The following is a 27075-nucleotide window of genomic DNA, read 5'->3' as shown; positions in this document are numbered from 1 at the left end:
CCTCTTTACACTATAATTTGAATTTGAATAATATTTGTCTTTCACTCTTTAACTCTCTTTTCTTACACATGGTAAAATGAGATGGCCACAAAGTGACACGTGGGTGAATGTTGTGGCAAGGGCAAAATAGTGAGGGTAATAGTGCAACATGTTACAAAACATAAAAAGAGGCAAGCCAAAAAGGAGGAGGAGGAGGAGGTATACAACGTTAGTTTAAGAGACGACGTGGGCATCTTCTTCCTATAAACAAGGAATGTGAAACAATTCCATTTGAAAATAAAGACAAACAAACAAACCAAGTTTCTTTTGCAATTTTTGACATGATAGGGGTAGAAGAAGAAGAAGATGATGATGGTGGCATATGATACAAAGCTGTATAAGCTTTTAACTCATGGTCTTTATGTGTTACTTTATTTCAAGATTGATCAAACTACACACTGTTTGGATTGGGAAACAAACAACTTTGTGAAAGCTTTCTAGTTATCCTAGGTCTGCTACTCTTCCCATAATAATGGATTCCTACCTGTTGCTTTCCTTGCTGCTACCTAGATGCATATGTTACTTATACATACATGTCAAGAGCCACAACATTATTAATCCAATAAGTGCAAATGTACATAATCATCTTCTGTTCATGTCAAGTATGCATGCATGCATGTACATCAAGAGCCCCTTTCTCAGCATCAGCGCCCCTCGGAGACTTGCTCGGGGTTGATGGTACTTTTACTGAGGCTTGAGCTATGGCTATCACTGCCAAGGTGAAAGGCATAGAGGCCAGTCACTGGCGGCGGATCCACTGGCTTGTGCCCTTTGATCATGAGAAGCAAGTCCTCCATGGAGGGGCGCTGGTCAGGGTTACCCTGCAGGCACCAAAATGCAACCTTAACAAGCCTTTCAGCATCTTCTTTGTTATACACACCTTCTAACCTCTCATCAATCAACCCTCCATAGTTTCCCACTTCCATAAATTCAAGAGCATGCTGAAAATACAACACTCGTATCATCCTCCTCCTAGCTTGGTCTCTACCATCATCATCATCTTCATGATATTGCTGTTTTCTAACCCTCCTTCCACTTACAATTTCAAGCAAGACCACCCCAAAGCTATAAGCATCTGCCTTCTCTGTCACCAGAGCTCCCACCTGCCAACACTCTGGCGCCATGTAGGTAGGAGTTCCTCGAGGATTATAATTTGTGAGATGTGCTCTATCAGGACCCATGATCTGAGATATCCCAAAGTCTGCCACTTTGGCTTTGAATTCCTCATCTATGAGAATGTTGGCAGGCTTGATATCCCTGTGCACTATCTTCTTGGGACAGTGGGTATGTAGATATTCGATACCGGTGGCTGCTCCTACTGTGATCTGAAAGCGCATATCCCAATTGAGTAAGCTTGATTCAGAAAAGAGATGGTTGTTGAGGGAGCCATTTGCTACAAACTCATACACCAGAAGGCGTTCGGGACCCTGGGCACAAAACCCCATCAGGTTCACCACATTGACATGTCTAATGGCTGCAAGGGTCTCAATTTCTGCCATAAAATCACTGTCTTCTTCATCAAGGGCCTTGTCAGAGCGCTGTTTTTGATTGAGCCTTTTGATGGCCACATCCAGCTTTCCATGGGGACTTGTGGGTGTTGTAAACATTCCTCTGTATACTGACCCAAATCCACCAGACCCTAGCCTGTTTTCTTCATGGAATCCCCGAGTCACTATGTATAGATCCTCGAAAGAGAAGCGCCTTGGTCCTCCAAGCCTGTGGGTCATGTCAGGAAGAAGAACTTCTTTGAAAGTGGGAAACCTTGATCTATACTGAAATTTTATGAAGAAACCAGCAAAGAAGAGGAGTGCCAAAGAGCCAGCCACTATAAGGACTATAGCATAAGCAGGAAAGGACCTGTGTCGTGAGCTGGATGCAGCTGAACTATTACTAGCAGTAGTTCTGATGAAAGATGTCTTCGCATACTGCGAATATGTTACGCCATTGAAAAGGCTTCCCTGGTAAAGCCAACAATCTGAGGTAGAATTCTGGTATGTGGCTGCTGTGCAATTACAATCCCCGAGGCACTGGTTAATGCAAGCTTGCTGGCTTAAGGTTTGACTATTTGATGCCGCACCAGGCACTCCAAATTCAGTGTGATCCAAGGTGGTCATATATCGCGAGCAATTTATAGGAGACCGCGGATTACAACTCCCATCAACTCTTGTAAAACCTGATGGGCAAGAACATATTGTATCTGTTGGGGCCTCTGGTACAGGGCATCCACCTCCCCCCACAGTTAAGTTGTTTTGATCTCTATTACATACACCATTATCTCCACAAGTACCAAACACATCACATTGTAGATATAGAGCTCTCCATTCCGTATTCCATTTGTTGGAGCCAGCAGACCAAGTGAGAACCCTAAGGCTGCCATCCACACCCAGCTGGACCTTTGTAATGCTGTTTGAGGCTATTGGGCAGCTGACATTAGACCATATTAATGCACCATCACTGTCACGTAGGCTGATCGTGCCATTGGAATCGAGACTGAATGTTGGATTGACAAAAGGTGTATCAGGAGTTGTCACAGGCTCCGTCCAGTACTCCGAGTTTTGGTACAGAAGGCGGATTTTGCCGGTCGGTCCGCCAGTGAGTCCGAAGACAAAGGTGTAAACAGTTGAAGGAGAGGGGTCAGTGGTGCTAATCCAAGGCACAAGGGAGGGGTTATTAGAGAATGTGAAGTTCTGGTCTGGCAGGAGGGTGTCAGTGGGGTGGTCGAAGCTTTGCCAGATGACAGTAGATGTGACATCTCTTAGCACAAAGTTGCCTGTTTCTAGCAATTCTGCTTGTGCGGCATGATTAACAACATCATTAGATGTGAGATTAGAGGCAGACCATACGACAGAAGAGTTTGAAGTGATGAGCTGAAGCTGGCCAGAGGGTGTGAACTGGAGGCTACTATTGAGGGTAACACTTTGGTTGCGGTTAGCGGTCCAGATGATGCTTTGATTGGTGGGCAGGGAGGAGTACCAGATGCCCACATAGTAGCTATTGGGCTCAAAGGAGAAGAATCCCATGGAGAATGTGCCATTGGCAGAGGTCCAATGGGATGCAGAAGAATCTGGGCTTAATGTAGCGTTGGGATATAACACAGTAGCAAAAGCAATCACAGGAAATGTCAGGATGAAGGAGGAGGAGGATGAGAGGCGATTGAAGAGTGCTGCTCGGCAGCTGCTTCTTCTGCTGCTTGCCATGGCGGCTGCTGCACCTTGTGTGTGGGAGGTTTAAGTAGGTAGGAACTGAAAGCTCCTAGTCACGTCGCCAGAGTCTTCCACGTACGAAGACCGCGTGACTTATCCGCCTTGTAATGGCCCATCCATAGTTACTCAGTGCCGCCCATATGTATTTCATTTTTCCACTCACCTCTAGGCTCTCACGTTTCTCCACGTAAGCAACGACCGAAAAGAGCTCACCTTTCTCCGCGTCCACACCGCCGCCCGCGTTTTCAATTTCTCTCTCTCTCCCACACCCACACACAAAACAAACAAAATAGAAAATTATAATTTATACAAGATATATATTTCTACCCGTTATTAGAGTCGAATAAATATTCAAGTTTAGAAAGTTAAATACACAAATATTAGTTAAGTTAACCAATGCATTTGATATTATAATTTCAATACATCTTATATCATGCTTTAAAGTAATCTCTCGTATTTAAGACCGTTTGGGAAAATCTCATTACTTTGAGATTTTTCTTTTCAATCTACTTTTTGGTGTATCTTGAGTATACCAACTCCAAAGTTATCGGAGAATGTGGATTTAGAGCCTACTCTTCAAGAGCTTTCTAACGATATGTCACATGAGGGGGTTTTGACAAAATCTTTAAGGGGTTTACCATACCCCCCATTTTCTAATCTTACGAAATTAAATTGTAATTCTTTAATGATATAATTTTTATTAGTTATTAGAGTTTAAATTATTACATCTAATCTAATAAATATTCAAATCTAGAATGCTACCTTATCTAATGCATTCAATACAATAATCTAATGCATATTATATTATGCATTAGATGTATGGATTAATGTACACACACACACACACACACACACACACGCACACAAATGTATATACACACACACAAATGTATATACACACACACACATGTGCACACAAAAAAAAAATACATTTAAACTCTAAGATTATCTAAAGGCAAGCATTTTGATTTGTGTAGTAATAGTTTGATAACAAGATATAAAAGTGTCCTAGGATATTTTTTGTCATATCAACTCATCAAAATAGCAAATATGTCTTTTTGAGTTGTATCTTTTGCATTGTATGATTACACATTTACATTTAGAAAAATCTACATTTCTTCCAAGGACAATTGACATCTCTATTGTGCCAAATTCATTGCCAAAGCAAAAATCAAAATTTCACCTTGCCTTTGATGCAAAATAGGAATTAAAAGGAAAGTGAAACCATGATCTATAATTTTTTGTTTCCATGAAAATAAATTTCATATTATCTATTTAATCTCTTAGAGTAAGCATGATCAAGAAAAGCATCAAATTAAATTTTCTTTGAGAGAAGGTTTTTTCTAAGCATTCACTTTTTTCAATCCTTGCTACACCACTTACCATTGTGTATCCATGAGTTTGTAACCATGGTGTGTGCTCCATATTTTCTATGTTACTAAAATTTTACATAATGTAGATTGAGTAGAAATAAGAAAACTATCCAATATTTTTTGTATTTGTCGTATGCTATTACTGCTCCATATTTTCTATGTTACTAAAATTTTACATAATGTAGATTGAGTAGAAATAAGAAAACTATCCAATATTTTTTGTATTTGTCGTATGCTATTACTAAACTAGTGTGAGAAGATAGATGTAGAGGCTTGCAAAATCATAAAATGGAAATTTGTGCATGTGTGTGTGGGGGGGGGGGGGAGAGAGAGAGAGAGGGAGAGAGAGAACTTCATCCATCATTAGGTTGAAATGTTTAAGCATGAGCTTACCTACATATTTGTCAAGGATCTAAGACGAGGAGAAAATTGCATTTTGTAAATCGGTGGGAACTCAAAGCTCCTAGTCAAGTCACCATATTTTCATTAGACAAAAGTTTTCCACATACAAAGCATGTGTGACTTGTTCGTCTTGTAATGAAAAAGGAGTCCATCCATGGTTGCACATTGTTGCCCATTTGTTTGTCATTTGTGAAGTTATGACCACATCAAAGCTTTGAAAAATGCTTTCATGAAAAATTTCTTTGGTGGTCTTGTTTTGACAATCAAAGATTTAGTATTTCATTTTTCCATGCTGTCCTTGATATGGATGGCATCCTAATCAACAACCAAAAAGAGCTCACCTTTCTCCACGTAAGGAGCAACCAAGTTAGAATTTATTTAATAATACAACATATATATTTTTATCGATTATTAGAGTCAAATTGTATGATATATAATCTAATTAATATACAAATATTAATTAAGTTAACCAATGCATTTGATATTATAATTTCAATACATCTTATATCATGCTTTAAAGTAACGTCTCGTATTTGAATATATTTCACAAACGCACAAATGCATACACGTGGGCGCGTGCACACACACATGCACGCACGCTTGCACACACACACACACACACACACACACACACACACACAAACACACACACACACACACATGCATACACACACATACACAGAAATAAAACACACACACACATGCACGCACGCACACACGTGCACGTGCACACATACACACACATACATACACACGTGCACGCGCGTGCACACACACTCACATGTAAAAATAAAAAAATACATTTAAACTCTAAGATTTCCTAAACAAGACATAAAGGTGTCCTAGGATAGTTTTATGTCTAAACAACTCATAAAAAAATATTGACACATCAAATATGTCTTCTGGATTTAAACCTTTTTATTCTATGATCACAAATTTATAAAAACGTGATATTTCTTCCAAGGACAATTGAAATATCCATTGTGCCATGTTCATTTGGCAAATAAAAAATCATAATTTCACCTCACGTTTGATTCAAAAGAGGAATAAAAAGGAAGGTGTAATCATGGTGTTAAGTTTTTATTTTTTATGTCCTATGGTATTACTAAACTAGTGTGAGAAGATAGATGTAGAGGCTTGTAAAATCTTAAAATGGAAATTTGTGCATGTGTTTGTGTGTGTGTGTGTGTGTGTGGGGGGGGGAGAGAGAGAGAGAGAGAGAGAGAGAGAGAGAGAGAGAGAGAGAACGTCATCCGTCATGAGGTTGAAATGTTTAAGCATGAGATTACCTACATATTTGTCAAGGCTCTAAGACAAGGAGGAAATTGCATTTTTTAAATAGGTGGGAACTGAAAGCTCCTCACGTTGCCATCTTTTCATTAGACAAAAGTTTTCCACACATTAAAGCTTTGAAAATTGCTTTCATGAAAATTTTCTTTAGTGGTCCTGTTTTTACAATCAAAGATTTAGTATTTCATTTTTCCATGCTCTCCTCGACATGGATGGCATCCTAATCAACAACCAAAAAGAGCTCACCTTTCTCCACGTAAGGAGCAACCAAGTTAGAGTTTATTTAATAATACAACATATATATTTTTATCGATTATTAGAGTCAAATTGTATGACATGTAGTCTAATTAATATACAAATATTAATTAAGTTAACCAATGCATTTGATATTATAATTTCAATACAACTTATATCATGCTTTAAAGTAACGTCTCGTATTTGAATATATTAGATGAATTCACATAAAAAAAACATTTTAACTTTGAGATTGCCTAAAGTTTTTACTTGTTTGATACTAGTCTGGTAAACATGATATAAGAGTGTCTTAGCATATTTTTATGTTTTATTAACTCATGAAACATTATTGACACATCGCATATGTCTTTGTCTCTTTTGGATTGTATGATTACACATTTGGAAATAGAAAATATTTCTTCTTCTAGGGATGAATTACATCTTGATTGTGTCTAAATCTAAAATCAAAATTTCACCTTAGGTACGGGTACTAAAGAGTAATAAAACAGATTTGGTATCCTATTATCTCTCGGTTATGTAGTTTATGCATGATTAGAAAAAGTATTAACTAAAATTTCCCTTGGGAGAATAACTAGTTTATCTAATCATTGCCTTTTTTCAGTAAAAAATGGTCAGCCATACAAAGGAGGTCATGGCAAAATTTTCTAAAATTATGAAAAAAAAGTTTTACTTTTTTTATTCAAAAAGAGTAATTCCCATCGTATATGTATTCTTAAAGTGTTATTTTCATCCTAGGTATAGAAAAATGCATACTAAAAATATTTTTTAAAAAAATGTTACTTTCTTTAGAATTAGATTCTATGCATAGAAGGGAGCATATTGAAATTTTTATTTTGATTATAAAAGTGTTATTTTCATCATAAATGATTTTTATGCATAAATATATGCATAAACGATATTTTTATTAAAAGAGTGATTCTCATCATAAATAATTTGTATGCATAAACATATGCTTAAAAGATTATTATTTTTATATTAAAAGTGTGATTTTCATCATAAATGATTTTTATGCATAAAAGATATTTTTTTAATTAAAAGAGTGATTCTCATCATAAATGATTTTTATGCATAAATATATACATAAAAGATATTTTTTATTAAAAGAGTGATTTTCATCATAAATGATTTGTATGCATAAAAGATATTTTTTATTAAAAGAGTTATTTTTATCATAAATGATTTGTATGCATAAAAGATATTTTTTATATTAAAAGTGTGATTTTCATCATAAATGATTTTTATGCATAAATGGATGCATAAAAGAAATTCTTTTATATTAAAAGTGTGATTTTTATCTAAATGATTTTTATGCATACATGGATGCATAAAAGAAAATTTTTTATATTAAAAGTGTGATTTTCATCATAAATGATTTTTATGCATAAATGGATGCATAAAAGAAATTCTTTTATATTAAAAGAGTGATTTTCATCATAAATGATTTGTATGCATAAACATATGCATAAGAGATATTTTTTATATATTAAAAGTGTGATTTTTATCATAAATGAATTTTATGCATAAATGGATGCATAAAAGAAATTCTTTTATATTAAAAGAGTGATTTTCATCATAAATGATTTGTATGCATAAACATATGCATAAAAGATATTTTTTTTATATTAAAAGTGTGATTCTCATCATAAATGATTTTTATGTATAAATGGATGCATAAAAGAAATTCTTTTATATCAAAAGAGTGATTTTCATCATAAATGATTGTATGCATAAATAACATAAAAGATATATTTTTTAAATTAAAAGTGTGTTTTTCATCATAAATGATTTGTATGCATAAAAGATATTTTTTCATATTAAAAGTGTGATTTTCATCATAAATGATTTTTATGCATAAATGGATGCATAAAAGAAATTCTTTCATATTAAAAGAGTGATTTTCATCGTAAATGATTTTTATGATGATAAAAGTGTGACTTATGTATAAATAGATGCATATAGAATTTTTATATTTAAATAAGGGTTCTCTTAATCCTCTGTTTAATTTCTGCAAAAATTAAAAAAATGAATAAGTAGATAATCTGTGAGAAGAAATGCTACCGTTTCATATTCACTAAGATGGTAATGAGAAAATTCAATTAAACTATCGAAGTCAGAGATCGAGATAAATGATTATTTTATTCCTCATAAAAAATTCGTGTTTTAGAAATCTGTAAGCAAATATTCGACGAACGAAATTTAGAAAAAGAGAAATTGAAATATTACCTTTCGAGAAAGATAATTTAGGAAGAACCTTTCCAGACCCAAACTCTGATTCATACTTTTGACCAAGACCTAATTCCTTCGTTAGTTTCGATCAATGACGATGTGCCCAGTTCAGGAAAAATACACTCAAATCACCCACCGAACCTAAAACTAAGTTGAGACCTTTGATTTTGATCTGAGGATCAAGATTACAGAATTCAAGGAATTGTGCTTGGGAATCCAGACCTGTGATCTAAAAGTATTGGGATACAGAATTAAGATATAACCATTGTATTCAAAAACAAAATCAAAACTGGAAACCCCAGAAGAACTCCAGCTCAGCCATCTACCTCTGTCCAGAGTAACCTCAGAACTCCCCTTCCTCTAGAACTGGGGAAACCAAAGAGAAAGAGTTCCACCTCAGATTGCAGCAGCCAGAGCAATCACAATTTCAGATGTAGTAGAAGAGGAAAGAGGGCAGATCTTTGCTGCAATTGAAAACCAAGGACCTAACTGTCAGTTCATCCATACTCCAGTAGAATATCAGGGTAAGCCTTGTAAGCTTTTGATTGATTCAGGTAGTTCTCATTCATTCATTTTCCCTGGATGCTTGCGTAAGCTAGTCTTAGAACAAAAATCAGGGAAACCTATGCAAGTTGAATTGGCCAGTGGGAAGACTCTTTTCACTCACCATGAGACAGATCTTATCCAGTTCAATCTAGATGGTAATGTAACCGACTATCAATTCAAAGTCTTACCTCTGGGAGTTTTTGATGGGATCCTTGGAATGGATTGGCTCCACAAAAATCAAGCTGACATACACTATCACAATGGAACCATTTCCTTCCCCATGACCTTCACGGGAATAAAGTTCAAGGAACTAGAGTTTTCGGATCCCCAGACCTTCAGTTTAGTAAAAGCTTCTAGGTTGCGGAAAGGACTTAGAAAGAAGCAGCAAATTTATGTTGTCAAAATGAACCCAGTAGACTCAAAGCTTAAGGCTAAAGAACGAGAATGATTAAATGAATTTGATGATCTATTCCTAGCAGAGCTAACTGAAATGCCTCCAATTCGGGAAGTAGATCATGTGATTGAATTGACCCCCGGAGCTGAGCCCACGTACAAAATGCAAGTTCTTGAAGCCATCAAACTCAAGGAACAGCTTAGATAGCTGTTAGAACAAGGGTTTGTAAGACCCAGTGTTTCACCTTGGGGTGTGCCAGTTCTCTTTCAGAAAAAGAAAGATGGAACGCTTAGACTCTGTGTGGACTACAGAGGTCTAAATCTGCTGACAGTTAAGAATAAGTATCCTATCTTAAGAATTGATGAGCTTCTGGACAGGCTAAATGGAGCCCAGATCTTCACAAAGATAGATCTCAAATCTGGGTATTACCAGATCAGGATCAATGATCATATACCGAAAACAGCCATGAATACTCGCTATTATGGGCATTATGAATTTACTGTCATGCCGTTCGGATTAACTAATTCCCCAGCTACATTCAATCGCCTAATGCAGGACATCCTCAGAGAATACTTGGATGATTTAGTTCTAGTTTTCTTTGATGACATTCTCATTTACTCAAAGAATGCAGCTGACCATGAGACTCATGTCCAAAAAGTTCTTGAGATTCTAAGGAAGCGCCAACTCTTTGCCAACAAGAGCAAATGCACTTTCTCTGCCAATCACGTTGAATACTTGGGCTTTCTGGTATCCAAAGATGGAATTTCTCCAGATTCCACAAGTCCAAGCAGTCCATAGATTGGCCTGAACCAAAGACAGTGAAAGAAGTCAGAGGATTCTTGGGATTGACTGGTTGGTATAGAATTTTTATATCAAAGTATGCTCTCGTAGCTTCCCCCCTGACTAACCTTCTCAAAAATAATACCCCATTTTGGTGGGTTGCCAGGTGCCAGAGTGCTTTTGATAAGCTAAAGACCGCCTTGGTAACTAGTCCCGTTCTGAAGGTGCCAGATTTCTCTCTACCCTTTGAGGTAGTAAACTGATGCAAGTGGTTTTGCCCTGGGAGGTGCACTCATGCAGGAAGGTCATGCAGTGGCCTATGAATCCCGAAAGCTCAGAACGCATGAGAGGAATTATGTTGTTCCACGACCTGGAATTACTTTCAGTAGTCTATGCCTTAAAGTTGTGGAGACATTACCTACTGGGAAAAAGATTCACTTTGATGACAGACCATCAAAGTTTAAAGTGGATCTTCACTCAGAAGAACCTCAACATGTGCCAAAGAAGGTGGATGCAGACCTTACAGGAGTTTGATTTTGAAATCAAGTACTGCCTAGGCAAAGAAAATGTGGTAGCAGATACCCTCAGCAGAAAAGCCTCCTTGCTTGCAATTACTGTAGTATCAAATCCTTTGATTATTAAAGTAAGAGAGAAGATCATGCAGGATAGAGTCTTTGGCCCTATTGCTACCCTACTTATGCAGGAAATCAAAACTCCAGAGGAGTTGAACAAAGTTCAAGGGTACAACCTGGATGATGGCATTATGTATTATAATCGCAGGCTATGCATTCCCAATGATGAGGGAACCAAGGATCAAATTCTGAATGAAGCCCATGACAGCCTTATAGCAAGACATCCAGGTTTCATCAAAACCTACATGTCTGTAAAGAAAAGCTTCTTTTGGCCTGGTCTAAAAAAGGATGTACTGAATCATGTACGTCAATGTCTGACATGCCAGAAAGTCAAAGCTGAAAGAGTAAAAATGCTTGGGAAGTTACATCCATTAGACAGATGAAGTGGGAATGTATCAGTATGGACTTTATTACTGGATTACCTTCAGTGCAATCAGGTTACAACTCCATTTTTGTGGTAGCTGACAGACTAACCAAAGTTGCCCATTTGATCCCAGTAAAAGAAACCTACGCTGCAGTGGATGTGGCCAGATTGTTCCTCAAAGAAATCTTTAATTGCATGGCCTACCCAGGAGAATAGTAAGTGATCGAGATCCCAAGTTTACTTCAAGGTTCTGGACTGCATTTTTCGAAGCAGTGGGAACTTTCTTGGATCTCAGCACAAGTTATCACCCTGAGACCGATGGTCAAACTGAAAGGGTAAACCAAGTAATCAAAGATATACTTCGGTCATGCTGTGGCATGGAACCCAAGAAGTGGCTAAGCTATCTACACCTAGTCGAGTTCGCCTACAATGCTTCTTATCACCGAAGTATCGGGATGAGTCCTTTTAAAGCTCTGTATGGACAAGATTGCTTAACTCCATTAACTTGGTCCGACCCATTGATTAGGATGCTTGACAACATGGAGCAGCAGATGCAGTCAATTCGTAAAGATATTAAAGCTGCCCAGGATCGACAGAAGCAGTATGCAAATAAGAAGAGGACAGACAGAAAGTTTGAAGAAGCAGATATGGTCTTCATTAGAGTACAGCCCAAAAGAAGTTCTCTATCTCTTGGGAAGTACAAGAAGTTATCCCCCAGATATTGTGGGCCATATCTGATTACAAAGAAAGTAGGTGACTTAGCCTACGAGCTTCTTCTGCCTCCTCATCTCAAAGTTCATAATGTATTTCATGTAAGCCTTCTAAAGAAATATGTGCCAAGCCCAAATCATGTACTTGATGATGAAATCCTAACCTCTTCAACCCAAGGGCACATGGAACTCCAACCTGAAGAAATTCTTGATGTTTGAGAAAAGATTCTCAAGAACAGAATTCTAAGAGAATTATTGGTAAAGTGGAAGTTCTATCCTTTTGAAGATGCCACCTGGGAGAATGAAGCCGATCTGTTGCGGGATTTCCTCCCCCAGTTTGCGAGATGAGGGAATCTCGCATTTTTCAAGTGGGAGAGAATGTAAGATTCCTCCCCAGCCTCTCAAGATGTCCAGCATCTTCCCCTGTAATCAAATCCCTCTTCAGATATATAAAAGATCTTGTTTCCACCAGCAGTTTTGGCCTAGAGAGAGAAAATCTTCTAGAGAGTGGTAATTCAGTTTTTAAATATTTTTGGATGGAAAAATATCTCTTCTTATTAAAATAAGTTCCCCCGAAACAAAAGTTCAAAAAGATTTTCAGAAGGTGCATTAGAAATTAAGTACAATCTGTTCAAGAGGCATTATCCTAGGGGTCAAGATTTTTTTGAAATTTTAAATTAAGGTTCCTATGGACCAATAAGATTCATCCAAATGTAGGGAGGAGATAAATAGAAGAATAAAAGGAAAATCCTCCAAAAATGAGTAAATACTCACATAAGATGAAGAGTTGACTAAGGACAAGGTTAATAGTTTAAAAAGAGAGATATTTAGATGAAATGATGCATTTTTGACACCTCAATATGGGGGAATCCCCCTCATGAAGGAGGTGCCTATTTCACATGTGTGGGAGAGTTTTAAACTCCCAAATAATGAGATATTTTTATCTCTCCTCTCTCGTGTTTCAACTAAATCCAAAAAGTGGACTAAACTGACCCAAAAATGGTCAAAAATTGACCAAACTGATCTGGAAAATTCTAGAAATAGTTGGCTTGGTTAGAAGCTCACTTTTTCCTATAAATATAAGCCTTCCCCTTTGTTGAAGCTTAATAGTGTTTTTGCATTGTTACCCTACTTCTCCCAAGAGCCAAAAACTGTGAATTTACTCATAATTCATTAGTTTTTGACCTTCCCTCTTCTAAAGATTGGTGGCCACTCTTGTTTCAAACAAGAGTAGATCCCTCAAACCATCAAGCCAAAGGAAAGCTCTCAAATTCTCCTTGTAAGTTGGAGATTCTTCTCTTTTCTATTTCATTTTATGATTTTTTATGATTTTTGTCTTCTCTAATATGAATATGATGTTATGCCTCATTGAAAAAAGGCATTCCCCTCTTTTCTTTAGTAAATCCAACCATTCTTTATCCTAGATGAATGATTAATGGATAAAATGAAGTTTTTCATAATGTTTCTCTTTGATAAGTAGAAAATGTTTACATTAGAATGATTTAAATACTCTTGGTGAACTTCTAATTAATTTTAGAGAGTTTAAAAATTGAAAAATGGTCAGACATACAAAGAAAGTTATGGAAAAATTTTCTAAAATTGTGAAAAATAAGTTTTACTTTTTTTTATTCAAAAAGAGTAATTCCCATCGTATATGTATTCTTAAAGTGTTATTTTTTATCCTAGGTATAGAAAAATGCATACTAAAAATATTTTATAAAAAACAAATATTACTTTCTTTAGAATTAGATTCCATGCATTGAAGGGAGCATATTGAAATTTTTATTTTCATTATAAAAGTGTTATTTTCATCATAAATGATTTTTATGCATAAAAGATATTTTTTTAATTAAAAGAGTGATTCTCATCATAAATGATTTGTATGCATAAACATATGCATAAAAGGTTTTTTTATATTAAAAGTGTGATTTTTATCATAAATGATTTTTATGCATAAATATATGCATAAAAGATATTTTTTTAATTAAAAGAGTGATTCTCATCATAAATGATTTTTATGCATAAATATATGCATAAAAGATATTTTTTTATTAAAAGAGTGATTCTCATCATAAATGATTTGTATGCATAAATATATGCATAAAGATATTTTTTTATATTAAAAGAGTGATTTTCATCATAAATGATTTGTATGCATAAACATATGCATAAAAGATATTTTTTTAAATAAAAAGTGTGATTTTCATCATAAATGATTTTTATGCATAAATTAACCAATGCATTCGATATTATAATTCAATACATCTTATATCATGCTTTAAAGTAACATCCCATATTTAAATATATTATATGAAAGTTTATAAAAATAAAATAAAAAAATAAAACAGACATTTTAACTTTGAGATTGCCTAAAGTTCTAACTTGTTTGATACTAGTCTGGTAAACATGATATAAGAGTGTCATAGCATATTTTTATGTTTTATTAACTCATGAAACATTATTGACACATCGCATATGTCTTTGTCTCTTTTGAATTGTATGATTACACATAAGCATTGCCTTTTTTCAATCCTTGCTATACCACTCTCTATTCACAAACGCACAAATGCATACACGTGAGCGCATGCATGCTCGCATACACGCACGCATGCACACACACACATGCATACACACATATATAGAAATAAAACACACATGCACACACACACACACATGTGCACATGCACACATACATACACACATGCACGCACGTGCACACCCACTTACACATAAAAATAAAACTCTAAGATTTCCTAAACAAGACATAAAAGTGTCCTAGGATATTTTTATGTCTAAAAACTCATAAAAATTTATTGACACATCAAATATGTCTTCTTGATTTAAACCTTTTTAACCTATAATCAAATATGTCTTCTTGATTTAAACCTTCTTATCCTATAATCAAAGATTTAGAAAAATATGATATTTCTTCCAAGGACAATTGAAATATCCATTTTGCCATATTCATTTGGCAAATCAAAAATCATAATTTCACCTCACGTTTGATTCGAAAGAGGAATAAAAAGGAAGGTGTAACCATGTTGTATAAGTTTTTGTTTCCATGATAATAAATTTCCTGTTATCTCTTACTCTTTTAGATTACGCATGGAACTTGCATAAATGTTTTTCCATATTTCTAACATTTAACTCCTCTCTCTCTCTCTCTCTCTCTCTCTCTCTCTCTCTCTCTCTCTCTTTCACACACACACACACACACACACACACACAAAACAAACATAAAATTAAATTAACCATACATTTTTTGAGTTGTTAGAGTCTAAATGTATTACATAATATTCAAATCTAGAATGTTACCTTATCTAATGCATTCAATATAATAATATAATGCATATTATATTATGTATTAATAAAATATCTTTTATTTGAATATAATTGATATTCACACACATGCACGGATGCACGGATGTAACCATATTATATTATGTATTAATAAAATATCTTTTATTTGAATATAATTGATATTCACACACATGCACGGATGCACGGATGTAACCATAATGCATAATTTTAGGTTTCCATGAAAATAAATTTCATATTATTGCTTAGTCTTTTAGAGTAAGGATGATCAAGAAAAGCATCAAATTAAATTTTCTTTGAGAGAAGGTTTTTCTCTAAGGATTCACGTTTTTCAATCCTTGATATACCACTTAGCATTGTGTAACCATGAGTTTGTAACCATGGTGTATGCTCAATATTTTCCATGTTAAGAAAATTCTACATAATGTAGATTGAGTAGAAGTAAGAAAACTATCAAATATTTTTTGTATTTCTTGAAACTTTTAAAGGACACTTTTTATGTCCTATGATGTTACTAAACTAGTGTGAAAAGATATATGTAGAGGCTTGTAAAATCATAAAATAGAATTTTGTGCATGTGTGTGTGTGTGTGTGTGTGAGAGAGAGAGAGAGAGAGAGCAGAGTCTCTTTCGTAGGAGCATCTTTCTTCCATCGAAGAGTGCTCCTCTATTTAATGTTACTTCCCATTATTACATGTTACAAATGCTAATTGTCAAAGATCTAAGTAGGAAGGAGCCAAAAAAGTATGAGTTTAAACTCTTATTCTCTTTTTTTTCAAAGATTTTGAAGGGAACATTGTTTGCCCAGATGACTCTTATTGACTTCATTGGTCTTGTAAACCACGAATTGTTACACATTGCCCTTGTATTTTCAATTGTAAAGTTATAACTCAACTAGGCATCCTTTACACATTCCAAATTTTATTATGAAAAAAATGGGACACTTGGATCCTCGTGTCAAAAGTTGACCTTTGTGTTCTTTGTTTCTTTTTCGCCTCTTTTTTGCAAAACTCCAAAAAGTGGATCTTTGTTTGTGAGTGTGTGTATTTGTAAGGCATGCACATTTACCTATGTCCATGCACATGCACTTGTGTCCAAGCACATGTACACATGTGTGAGATGATGGTGTGTGTGTGTGTGTGTGTGTGTGTGAGAGAGAGAGAGAGAGAGAGAGAGAGAGAGAGAGAGAGAGAGATTTTGAATTGTGCAAAGTCTATTATTTGCGAAGAAAATAAAATCTATCACAACTACTTTGGGAAAAGGAATTCTAAAAATGAGTGTGCAGACATTTAATGTTACAATAAATCTCATGTTTAGAAAAATTACAACCATATTAGTCAAGTCACTATCATCATAAGTTGTTTTTTAAAAATAACCTTCTCAATCAAGTCACTATCATCATATATAGGGTCTACATTTAATAATGTGAAAAGTCAAAACTAGTGGATTCAATTCTACACCTAATTGAATTGATTATCTTGTTGAAAAGTTTAATGTTTGAATATGTAGAGATAATTATTGGCTGCCTACCTTTAATTGAATAGGTAGGGATCATTATTATTTGCTTACCTTTGAAAAAGTATAGAACAATCATTATTGTTTGCTTACCTTTGAATAGGTAGAGAATAATAGTTGAATATGTACTAATCGCATCATTTCCATCTCATAACTTCTTTCCTCTCAATTATCCTCATCAGATATCATCCACTCGCATTTACCCATATCCACATCTCATCACATCATATTCATTCACATCTCATCCATTCATATTTACCCGATTCACATCACATCACATCACATTCATCAGATCTCGATTCACATGACATCACATCCATTCTCATCCCATATTATTCATTCACATCCCGATTCACATGACATCTCATCCATTCACATCCCATATCATTCATTCACATCTCGATTCACATGACATCACTTCCATTCACATAACGGAAGGAATTACTTTTTTAGAATAACCTAATGATAAACTTTAGTTCCACAAAATTTAAGAAAATTTTGCAATAACCTCCTTTGTATGGCTGACCATTTCACAATTTTAACATTCAATTTATGACTTGAATTAATCCAATTTGAATTCTAATATCTCTAATCTACTCCATTTTCTAAAAATTAAGAGAGTAAACAATGAAAAGAGTTTAATCAATCATTTAATTAAACTTTTTAGGATTAAGAAGGGCTGAATTGTAAAGAAGAGAAGGGGGTGGCCTTTCCATCAAGGCATAGCATCAGATTTTAATTCAAACATTTTCAAAGCATAAAATTTAAGAAAACCATAGATTTAAAATTCACAATAAGTAAGAATTAAGATTACATGGAGTTTGTAAGCTTTCCTTTGGCTTGAGGGATTGAGGGTTCTACTCTTGTTTGCAGCAAGAGTGGCCACCAGTTCTTTTGGAGAGGATTTAGTCAAAAACAATTGAATTATCAAGTGAATTCAATGTATTTGACTCTAGGGAAGGAGTAGAGTAATAGTGCATAAACACTATTAACCTTTTACAAAGGGGGAGGCTTCTATTTAAAGGAAAAAATGAGCCTCTAACCAAGCAAACTGATTCTAGAATTTTCCAGATCAGTTTGGTCAATTTTGACCATTTTTAGGTCAATTTAGCTCATTTTTTGGATCTTGTTGAAACAGGAGAGAGGAGAGATGAAAATATCTCATTATTTGTGATTTTAAAACTCATCCATACACGTGAGATAGGTGCCTCCTTCATGAGGGCAATTCCCCACATTGAGGTGTCAAAAATGCATCATTTCCTCTAAATATCTCTTCTTTTTTAACTAATAAACCTTGTCCTTAGTCAACTCTTCATCTTATGTAAGTATTTACTCATTTTTGGGGAATTTTTCTTTTATTCTTTAATTTATCTCCTCCCTACATTTGGATTAATCTTATTGGTCTCCATAGGAACCTTAATCCAAATTTTTCAGAAAATCTGGACCCTCAGGCTAAGGTCCTTTTTACCTATTTTCAATTTATTCCAATTGCACACTGGAAAGTTCTTTTTGAATTTCTATTTCAAGGGAAATCATTTTAATAAGAAGGGATATTTTTCCATCCAAAGAATTACCTCTCTCTAGAATATTTTCTCTCTCTAGGTCAAAATAGATAGAAACAAGATCTATTATTATTTTAAAAAGGGGATTGAAACTTGACGTCTTGAGGGGCTAGGGGAGGAATCTTACAAGGCATGTAAGGCAGTAGTGGCAGTTTCTTTCACCTCTTGTACATGAAACGAAATGCCCTAGGGCCGTTCTTAGATGCCCCATGGCCATCTCAAATATGACCTTGAGGCCATCGCGTCATGCAAGAATGGCCATGGGGCCATTCAAGGATTCCCCAGGGCCACTCTTACATGTTCTTTGAGTCCTTTAAGGCAAAACAAGGGCTTTATTTGCCATGCAAGGATGGCCTTAGGAGCCATTCTTATATGCCACGAGAATGCAAGAAAGTTGGGTGATCCACTAAGCCCATGCTAGAATGGCCCCAGGGCCATTCTTTCATGCACAAGAGCATCAAGAATGGCCCATTCCTACACTTATTGTGTATGAAAAGAATGGCCCTAGGGCCATTCTTGGATGCCCCATGGCCATTCCAACACAATCTTAAGACCAAAAGAGGATGCAAGAATGGCCTTAGACTTAGAGAATAGCCCTGGGATTATGCCCCACGGGAAATTCTTACATGCCCTAGGGAAACTCAGAGGGTGCTTTTTGAGGCCCTTATATCGAAATAGTGGCCTTTTGCAAGAAAGTTGGGTGGCACCAAGGCTAGAATGGCCCTCGGCCATTCTTGCATGCATATGCACATGCTCATCAAGAATGGTCCTAGGGCCATTCTTGGATGGTCCATGGCCATTTCAATACGATCTTGAGGCTCGAAGAAGCATGCAAGACTGGAATGGTCCTAGGGCCATTCTTGGAAGAATACACTAGAGCATTGTAAGAATGGCCCTAGGGCCGATTTTAAGGTTAATGTGCATAAAAAGAATGGCTCTATGACTATTATTAAATCATTATATTGTGCATACAAGAGACTAGGGCCATTCTATTGTGCATAAAAGAGACAAGAATAACTTCCACAAAATATTTAACTAGACACCTTAAGGTAAACGACAAATTTATATTCAATAAAGAAAAAGACATTTGAAAAATCAATGCCGCTAGCTCATGAGACTCCTTGTAGAAGAAAGCTCTCTTAGCATCTACTGAACAGTTACACAAATTATTTTCTTTTCTCTCTGAGCGTATAAGCTTAGAAACCAAACCTAGAGTAGAAATTTGTCTCACAGGCAAGGGTTGGGCTTCTTCAGCTACTTGTGAAACAGATGCTTGGGAGGTAGAAGACATAGCAGTTGGTTGTGGCTCCTCAGGGATCTTTGCCCACTGTCTAACACTATGATCCAACTTTGCAAATTCCAAGAGATTGGATTGCATGTCATCACGGTCTTGAGCTCTCTCAACTAGACATATTACCTCTCTTTTTTCCTTCAGTGCTTGCTTTGACACAAAGCCATTACTATATACATCAATCATTATAAGATCTTGCATACATAGACTCTTTATGCACTTGTCGATGACCATGGCCTTTTTTAGTTGTAAAATGACTATGGGGTCCATACCCTTTACTTTATCATACTCCAATGGTAACATAGTTGCATCTAAGATGGGACCCTGAGCACCAACATAGTTGTCATAGCCTTCATACGTGTTTTCCTTTCTCAAAAAAAATAAGCACACTAAAGAGCTCAATTGCACCACTGCATGGTGCATCCTCGGTGTATCATGCACAAAATGTAGAGCACCATAGAACATTCTATGGCATCCGGGAACTTTCTGTAGAGCATCTTGCAGACGCACAATATCAACAATCTTTAAAAAAGAAAGGAATGTATATTGTGATTATGAGACTGCCATGATGCCATTCAACAATTGAGAAAATCTCTCAATGCTCCACTGCATATCTCTTGCACTCCCTTATGTGCTATCCAAGACACACAATCCAATCGGCATTTGAATTTGATAAAATCGAGCTAAAAAGTGTTCGCCTTCCATCTCTAAGCTCACAATGGGAATACACCATGGAAGATTAGACACAACCTTCTCTTTCCTATTGATAGTAACAATCCATTATATGTAACCCTTTGCATCTGATGGAAACTCCAAGTTTGTCTTACCAACTTGGAATCTTGCCTTTATCCATGGCTCGCACTTTGGATGAAGCACATGGTAGACACTATCATTAATGATCTTGCTTCTTTATCTTAGAAGGAAGCCCCCAACCAGTCAATTGGTTTAGTATGTTGAGAAGAAATCTCCAAGGATTGTTGAAGAGAGCGAGAAACTCCAATCTCTCCAAAAGTAGAGGATTTTTAAGAGATAATAGAAAATATCATTATTTTAATGTAATACTGGCATGGTATAGCTCAAAGATGAGAATACAAAAAAACGAGAGTCTATTTATAGGTGAGGGAGGCCACTAACTGAGTCAAACTAAGTTCTAGATTTTTCTAGCTTTAGTTTGGCTGAATTTGGACAAGATTTGGACCAGTTTGGCTCCCTTTTTTATTTGGTTTGATCCAGGAGAGACGAGAGATAAAAATATCATAATTTTTTTGAATTAAAAACTCATCCACGTGTGAAATAGGCGCCTACCTCAAAGGTATCCCCCTCCTTACCAAGGTGTCAAAAATTCATCATTTCTCCAAAATATCTCATTTTTTAGTAATATCTCTTAATTTTTAACTAATAAACCTTGTACTCAGTCAACTCTTCATCTTATGTGAGCATTTACTCATTTTTGGGTATTTTCTTTTATTCTCTGGATTCATCTCATCCCAACACTTGGATTAACCCTGTTGGTCCATAGGAACCTTAATTGGACCATAACCCAGAAATTTCTGAAAATCTAGACCCTTAGGCTAGGGTCCCTTATATCTTTCTTAATTGATTCCTAATGCACATTGGAAAGTTTATTTTGAATTTCTATTTCAGGGAAAATCATTTCAGACACTAGGAGGATTTTTATATCCAAAGATATCTCAATTTTAGATTATCTCTCTCTAGACATTTTCTCTCTCTAGGCCAAAACAAGGTAAAACAAGATCTTTCTTCTATTTCAAAGAGGGGAATAATTGCAAGAGTAGAAGGGGAGGTTCTTACACCTTTACACCTCAAAAGTTGGAGGGAGGAATCTTACAGACATGCCGTCGGGGGGAGGGGGGACTTGGAGAAAATGAACTGCGATTAAGATGGTGCTTCGCAGTCATGCGGAGGAAACCTCCTTGAAATTTTTTAGATCATTGGATCTCACTTTGGACCATCCACCCAAGAGATATGGCCGATACTGCCATAGGATGCTAGAAGCCATTTGTGGCCCTATGCAAACCTGTCAAACGATGTCGAATGGGGATAGAGCCCTCCTTACAAGATTGCCTTACACCATTGACTTTGTCCGACCCTTTGATCAGAGTCGAGATGTCTAGACAGATGGACCAACAAATGCAATTAATCCGTAAAGGTATTAAGGCAGCCCAAGATAGGCAAAAGCAATATGAAGATAAAAAGAGATCTGAGAGAATGTTTGAAGAATCAGATGTGGTCTTCATTCAAGTACGACCCAAAAGAAGTTCCTTATTTTTAGGGAAGTACAAGAAGCTCTCTCCCAGATACTGTGGACCGTATGCTGTTATAAAGAAAGTAGGCGATTTAGCTTATAAACTTCTTCTGCCTCCCCATATCATCAAGGTACATAATGTATTCCACGTCAGTTTGCTTAAGAAATATGTACCTAGCCCGAGTCACCTGCTTGATGAGATGAACAATTGATTTCTTCGACTCAAGGAGGCCAGATGGTACTCCAGCCTGAAGAAATCCTTAACGTTCAGGAGAAGGTTTGCAAATCAATGGTGAGTGCAACCACTCAAATTAATCCACGAGGTCACACTTGAGGTATCTAGATATAGTTTCCAAATTACAGTTGTGGTGTTCGAGACAAGGATATCAAAGGCACTTACCCAATGTTGCTTGATAAACCCTGGCTCTGGCAAGCACGGATCAAGAAAGATTGGAACACGGATATGATCACTATCCAACCGTTGGAAAGAAGAAAGTAAAGATCTCTCTCACGAGTACGCGGAAGGTGGAGAAACCATCCTGACCAAAAATAGCCGAAGGAGTCAACATGCTGGAAGGGCTAGACCTCGACAAGGAGGAGGAGGAGTGTCTCCAAAAAAATGCTAATTTGATAAGCTTGTTTGAGGTTAATATAGTCTGGATACTGGCCGTATATCGACTAAGCATTTTGCACAAGGATAAGGTTCCTAAGGATCAGTCCGCTCTGCAGATCAAAGGACAAAGTAGAAGATTTTTATGAGGCTCTGGCCGAGTAGGGCACTACTCTGAGACTACAATAGTTCATTGCAGCAAAAAAGGCTTTTGACAAAGATCTCAAGCACTCCAAGAGGGTCAAAGAGGATGAATTGATGGAGATGAACCTCAGAACTGATGATGACCCCAAGATGATCTGGGTCAATGCCAAGCTAACACTGAGCGAGAGGAAGTTCGGGTGTTGCTAACATCCTTCAAGGATGTGTACATGTTAGATGCATTTAAGGCATATTTGGCAGAAACAAGCATAAAGCATTAGTGTACTTTGACACCAACATGAAAGGGAGCAAGCCATGAGATGTACTCATCTCAGTGGATATAATCAAGTTCAAATGGCCCTGGAAGATCGGTAAAAAACCACTTTTATCACATAATGGCGAGCCTTTGCATCAAACGTCATGACCTTTGGCCTCAAGAATGCTCCCGCTACATTTCAACGCATGGTCCAAGAAATGTATACTGATTTTTTAACCACCTTCATGCAGATATTCATTGATTTTTTAACCACCTTCATGCAGGTATTCATTGATGACTTTAGTGTTTTTGGCAAATCATCTCAACATTTGATGCACCTACAGCTGTGCTGGGCCAAATGTAGACTCTCTATTAGGCCACATCAACTCCAAAGAAGAAATTACAATCGACTAGGTCAAGGTCGAGGTGATATGGAAAGCCCCAACTCCAACTAATGAGAAATATCTCACAAGATTTTTGGGGCAAGTCAAATGGCACAACTGAATGCTCAGATACCTCGCCCATGTAGCAATCCCCTTAAACTAACAGATGGCACAGATCAAAACACCTTTGACCAAGCAGTTGAGGTAGGAAAATTTTAACTGGATAGTGGAATGCGACATCGCCTTCCGATGTCTCAAGCTCATGCTATCGTAAGTGTCTATTACCAAGTCCCAAACTAGGAACTACCCTTTGACGTCTTTGTGGATGCCTCTAATGTGTCAATTGGTAGTGTTCTCATGCAAGAAGCTAAGAAGAAATGGTTCTAGCATGTCAACTACGCCAGTCAAAGGCTATTTGATGCTGAGTGGAACTACGCCAGTCAAAGGCTATTTGATGCTGAGTGGAACTACGCCAGTCAAAGGCTGTTTGATGCTAAGTGGAACTACGCAACCACACACAGAGAAGCCCTTGACATGATCTACTCAATCACCAAGTTTTGTCACACTACTTAACTAGGTAATCATAGTTTTCCTTTCATTTGGATCACTCCACTTTGCTGTATTTGGCAGATAAGCAGAGTTTAGCAGGAAAACTAGCAAGATGGATGTTAATACTCTAAGAATTTAAGTTCACAATAGTGCAAACCCTCGGCGCCAATCATATAGTGGCAAATTATCTATCGCAGGGCTAGATTCTGGAGAAGCCCCAACCAGAGTTGCGGATGACCTACCGGATGCTAAGATGTTGTAAGGTCCCTCCCAAGCCATGTATGTATGTATCTCTTTTAATATAGATTTTAATAAGGAAAGAGAGTGCACTTAGAGAAGAGTGAGACAATAAGGCTAAAAACATTAGGAAAGTGTTAGAATAAAAATATTAGCTCCAAAAATCCTAAAAGAAATAAGAAGACAAGAATAGTTCTATTAAGAGAAGTAGAAATTCAAATTTCGATGATAGGAGGTCGTATTTAGAGTACTTTTACATATTTAGAGTCCATGCATACTAAAAATGTGGAAAAGCAATGCGTTTCTAAAGACGGCGCGTTTGCGGCTATATACACATGTTTGTGCCTATTCTACTCGTGTTGGCTTGTAGACTAGATGCCTTTCGGTTCTTTTGACTGGCTATATGACTATATTCTGAGTTTTTATCAGAGAGATGGCCGAATCAATTTGCTGATTCTATCAGGGTCTCTACACATGGAAAACTGTAAGAAGGCAGCAAGTAGCCTCAAGGTAATCCTAGAGCTTGAGATATATATATCCCTTCATTCTTATCTAATATCTTAGAAAAGAAGGTTAGATCGCTATGGTCTTTCAGAGGAAGAGACTAAAACTCCATAGCTTTTCTTTTAAAGAAAGAATAGTATGCCATAGCCCTGCAAAGAGAAGGCTATTTTGCCATAGACCTTTGAAAGAGAGAAAAGTCATAGTACAAGTAAGAGGAGATAAAGCTTGGGGATGATCGGATGATTTAAATCGTTAGAGAAGGTATTAGAAGACTCTATTCTCATATGTCAAGTTCTAAAGCTCTTGTTATCGAGCAAAGGTAACGATAAACGATAAATTTTTATAAGGTATATTATTACATCTTTTGTTTTTCAATTATATATCATTCTTAGGGGTTGAGGTATGGCCCCATCTTCTCTATTAATTGTTAATAGTGATCTATTTGATTGATTTACTAGTTAAAGTTTGTATTCTTTTAAACAATAGCATATGCCTTAATAAAGAATGTCTTGTCACAATCTCAAGTTGAAATGCAAAAATCTTTGTGAAAAGGATTGTTTTCTTAAGAAGGTAACATGGATTCTAGTCCTATGGTTTAGTTGAGTAAATGGATTGTTATCTTGGTTAAATTAAGGTACAGGTACAACTTCTCCCTGCCTTGACACTGCCCCGTTCTTGTGCTTATGTAGCCGGACGGACGGAGACATTAGTAAGGCCCAAAGTTGGCCCATGATATCCCTCATATCATTGGGAGAATGAGGTTCACTGATTGAGGTGATTGATTGTGATACTGCCTAGTTCTGAGGGCTCATGCTAGTGCGGTGAATTAGCCCACACTAGTGCGTAGACATCCCTCTGAGGGGTGGGAGGATCGAGCGACGGAGCAGCCTGAGAGGGTGACAGGCTGGCTTGAGTCCTTGCCTGCAGAGCCGACGATGAGGTGTATGGTCCCGTAGGGTTTTGCCTAGCATGTAGAGGCTGGAAGGCCGAATTCTAGATTATCGGCAGTATAAAGGAAAAGAATAAGAGAGCCGATTTGGCTTGTATGAAATTGATTCATGTATAAATATTTTTTTTAAAATCTTGTCTTTGGCATTATTGTACTGTGAAAAAAGGCTGTTTTAATAAACTTTGTAAAAAGGGTCTTAATTAAGGGACATGTTTATTTATATCAAATAGTGTGGTAGGATTAATTAGAAAACAAATTGATGCGTGAGTAGGGTGGAAAGTGGGAGGATGGAAATGCCCCGACGGCACCATCCTACGAACGGCTGGACCCGATTAGCCGGGTAGCTTTCTAACATATTAAGTGAAAGCCCTACGTTAGACAAATAGGTTCTCGAGAAATTCTATTCTAGAAGACTAGGCCAAAGGTTGTGCCTTGTAGGGATGAGGAAAAAAGCGTTGTCTCTAGGAATCAAGACTAGTAGTTGCCCAAATTATGATCAATTACCCTATGGCTGATTTGATTTTTAGAAGACCACGCTCCCCCTGCAGGACAAAACTAGGTCTTACCTATGAATCGTATCCTTGAATTTTTGCATGGTCAAGGTGTCGATGAGTAGGACATTTTCTCCAAGATAAGACTTAATGGACTATCTTAAGTGTTTCCCCTATTTTGGAAGGGGAAAACCTTACAAGTGGTATCACAGCCGATCTTAGTTCCTAGGATTTGTTTTTCAAAGGTTAATTGTCGAGGGATTAAAACAAGTGATTGTTATCATATGAGGACGAATCAATCATCTCTATTGGCCATAGAAGTGATTTGAATATCCTCACATATTGAGACAATCATCCTATGAAATTGGGGGTGCACACGCAAGATATTTGTACAATAAATTTGAGAAATAAGATTGGGGAGGAAACCTTTTGAGGAAAAGCATAGGGTGATCAAATTAAGAAACTAGTGAGAGATTGAATGACTAGAAGGATAGACAGAAACTTTGTTTAGAGAAATTTTCAGGATATATCTTATTAACTTGCATATTATAAATTATTAAAATTATAACTCCATTAAGGTTTGAATAGTTGACGTGTGAATGCCATCCACCATTGGATGCTTTATACTAGGACGATCATCCAAGATCTTGAACCCATCTCAGACAAACATGGGTCTAACTTCGGATATGTAATTCCCAGAGGATCATGCTATTAGATGTGTTAATCCCAAGATACTAGATGTGTAATTTTTAAAAAACTAATCATCTCATACTTGTTAATCTTGATAATC

At 36.5% G+C, this 27075-nt stretch overlaps 1 protein-coding gene across 1 annotated transcript; it reads right to left on the bottom strand.

Moving 5' to 3' along the window:
- Positions 1-377: 377 nt before the first annotated feature.
- Positions 378-3266, bottom strand: LOC147617908 (G-type lectin S-receptor-like serine/threonine-protein kinase At5g24080). Its single transcript, XM_086776159.1, has 2 exons — positions 1897-3266; positions 378-1755 (listed from the first exon to the last, which is right to left on the bottom strand). The coding sequence occupies exons 1-2, from the start codon at positions 3234-3236 to the stop codon at positions 684-686; spliced, it is 2412 nt and encodes an 803-aa protein (XP_086632285.1). The 5' UTR covers positions 3237-3266; the 3' UTR covers positions 378-683.
- Positions 3267-27075: the final 23809 nt, after the last annotated feature.

This window comes from Cibotium barometz, chromosome 36 (genome assembly GCF_041138505.1).
Source record: "Cibotium barometz isolate CiBa-2024 chromosome 36, ASM4113850v1, whole genome shotgun sequence".
NCBI lineage: Eukaryota > Viridiplantae > Streptophyta > Polypodiopsida > Cyatheales > Cibotiaceae > Cibotium > Cibotium barometz.
Note: the sequence above shows the minus strand (reverse complement) of the source record. Positions and strands in the feature narration are given on the sequence as shown.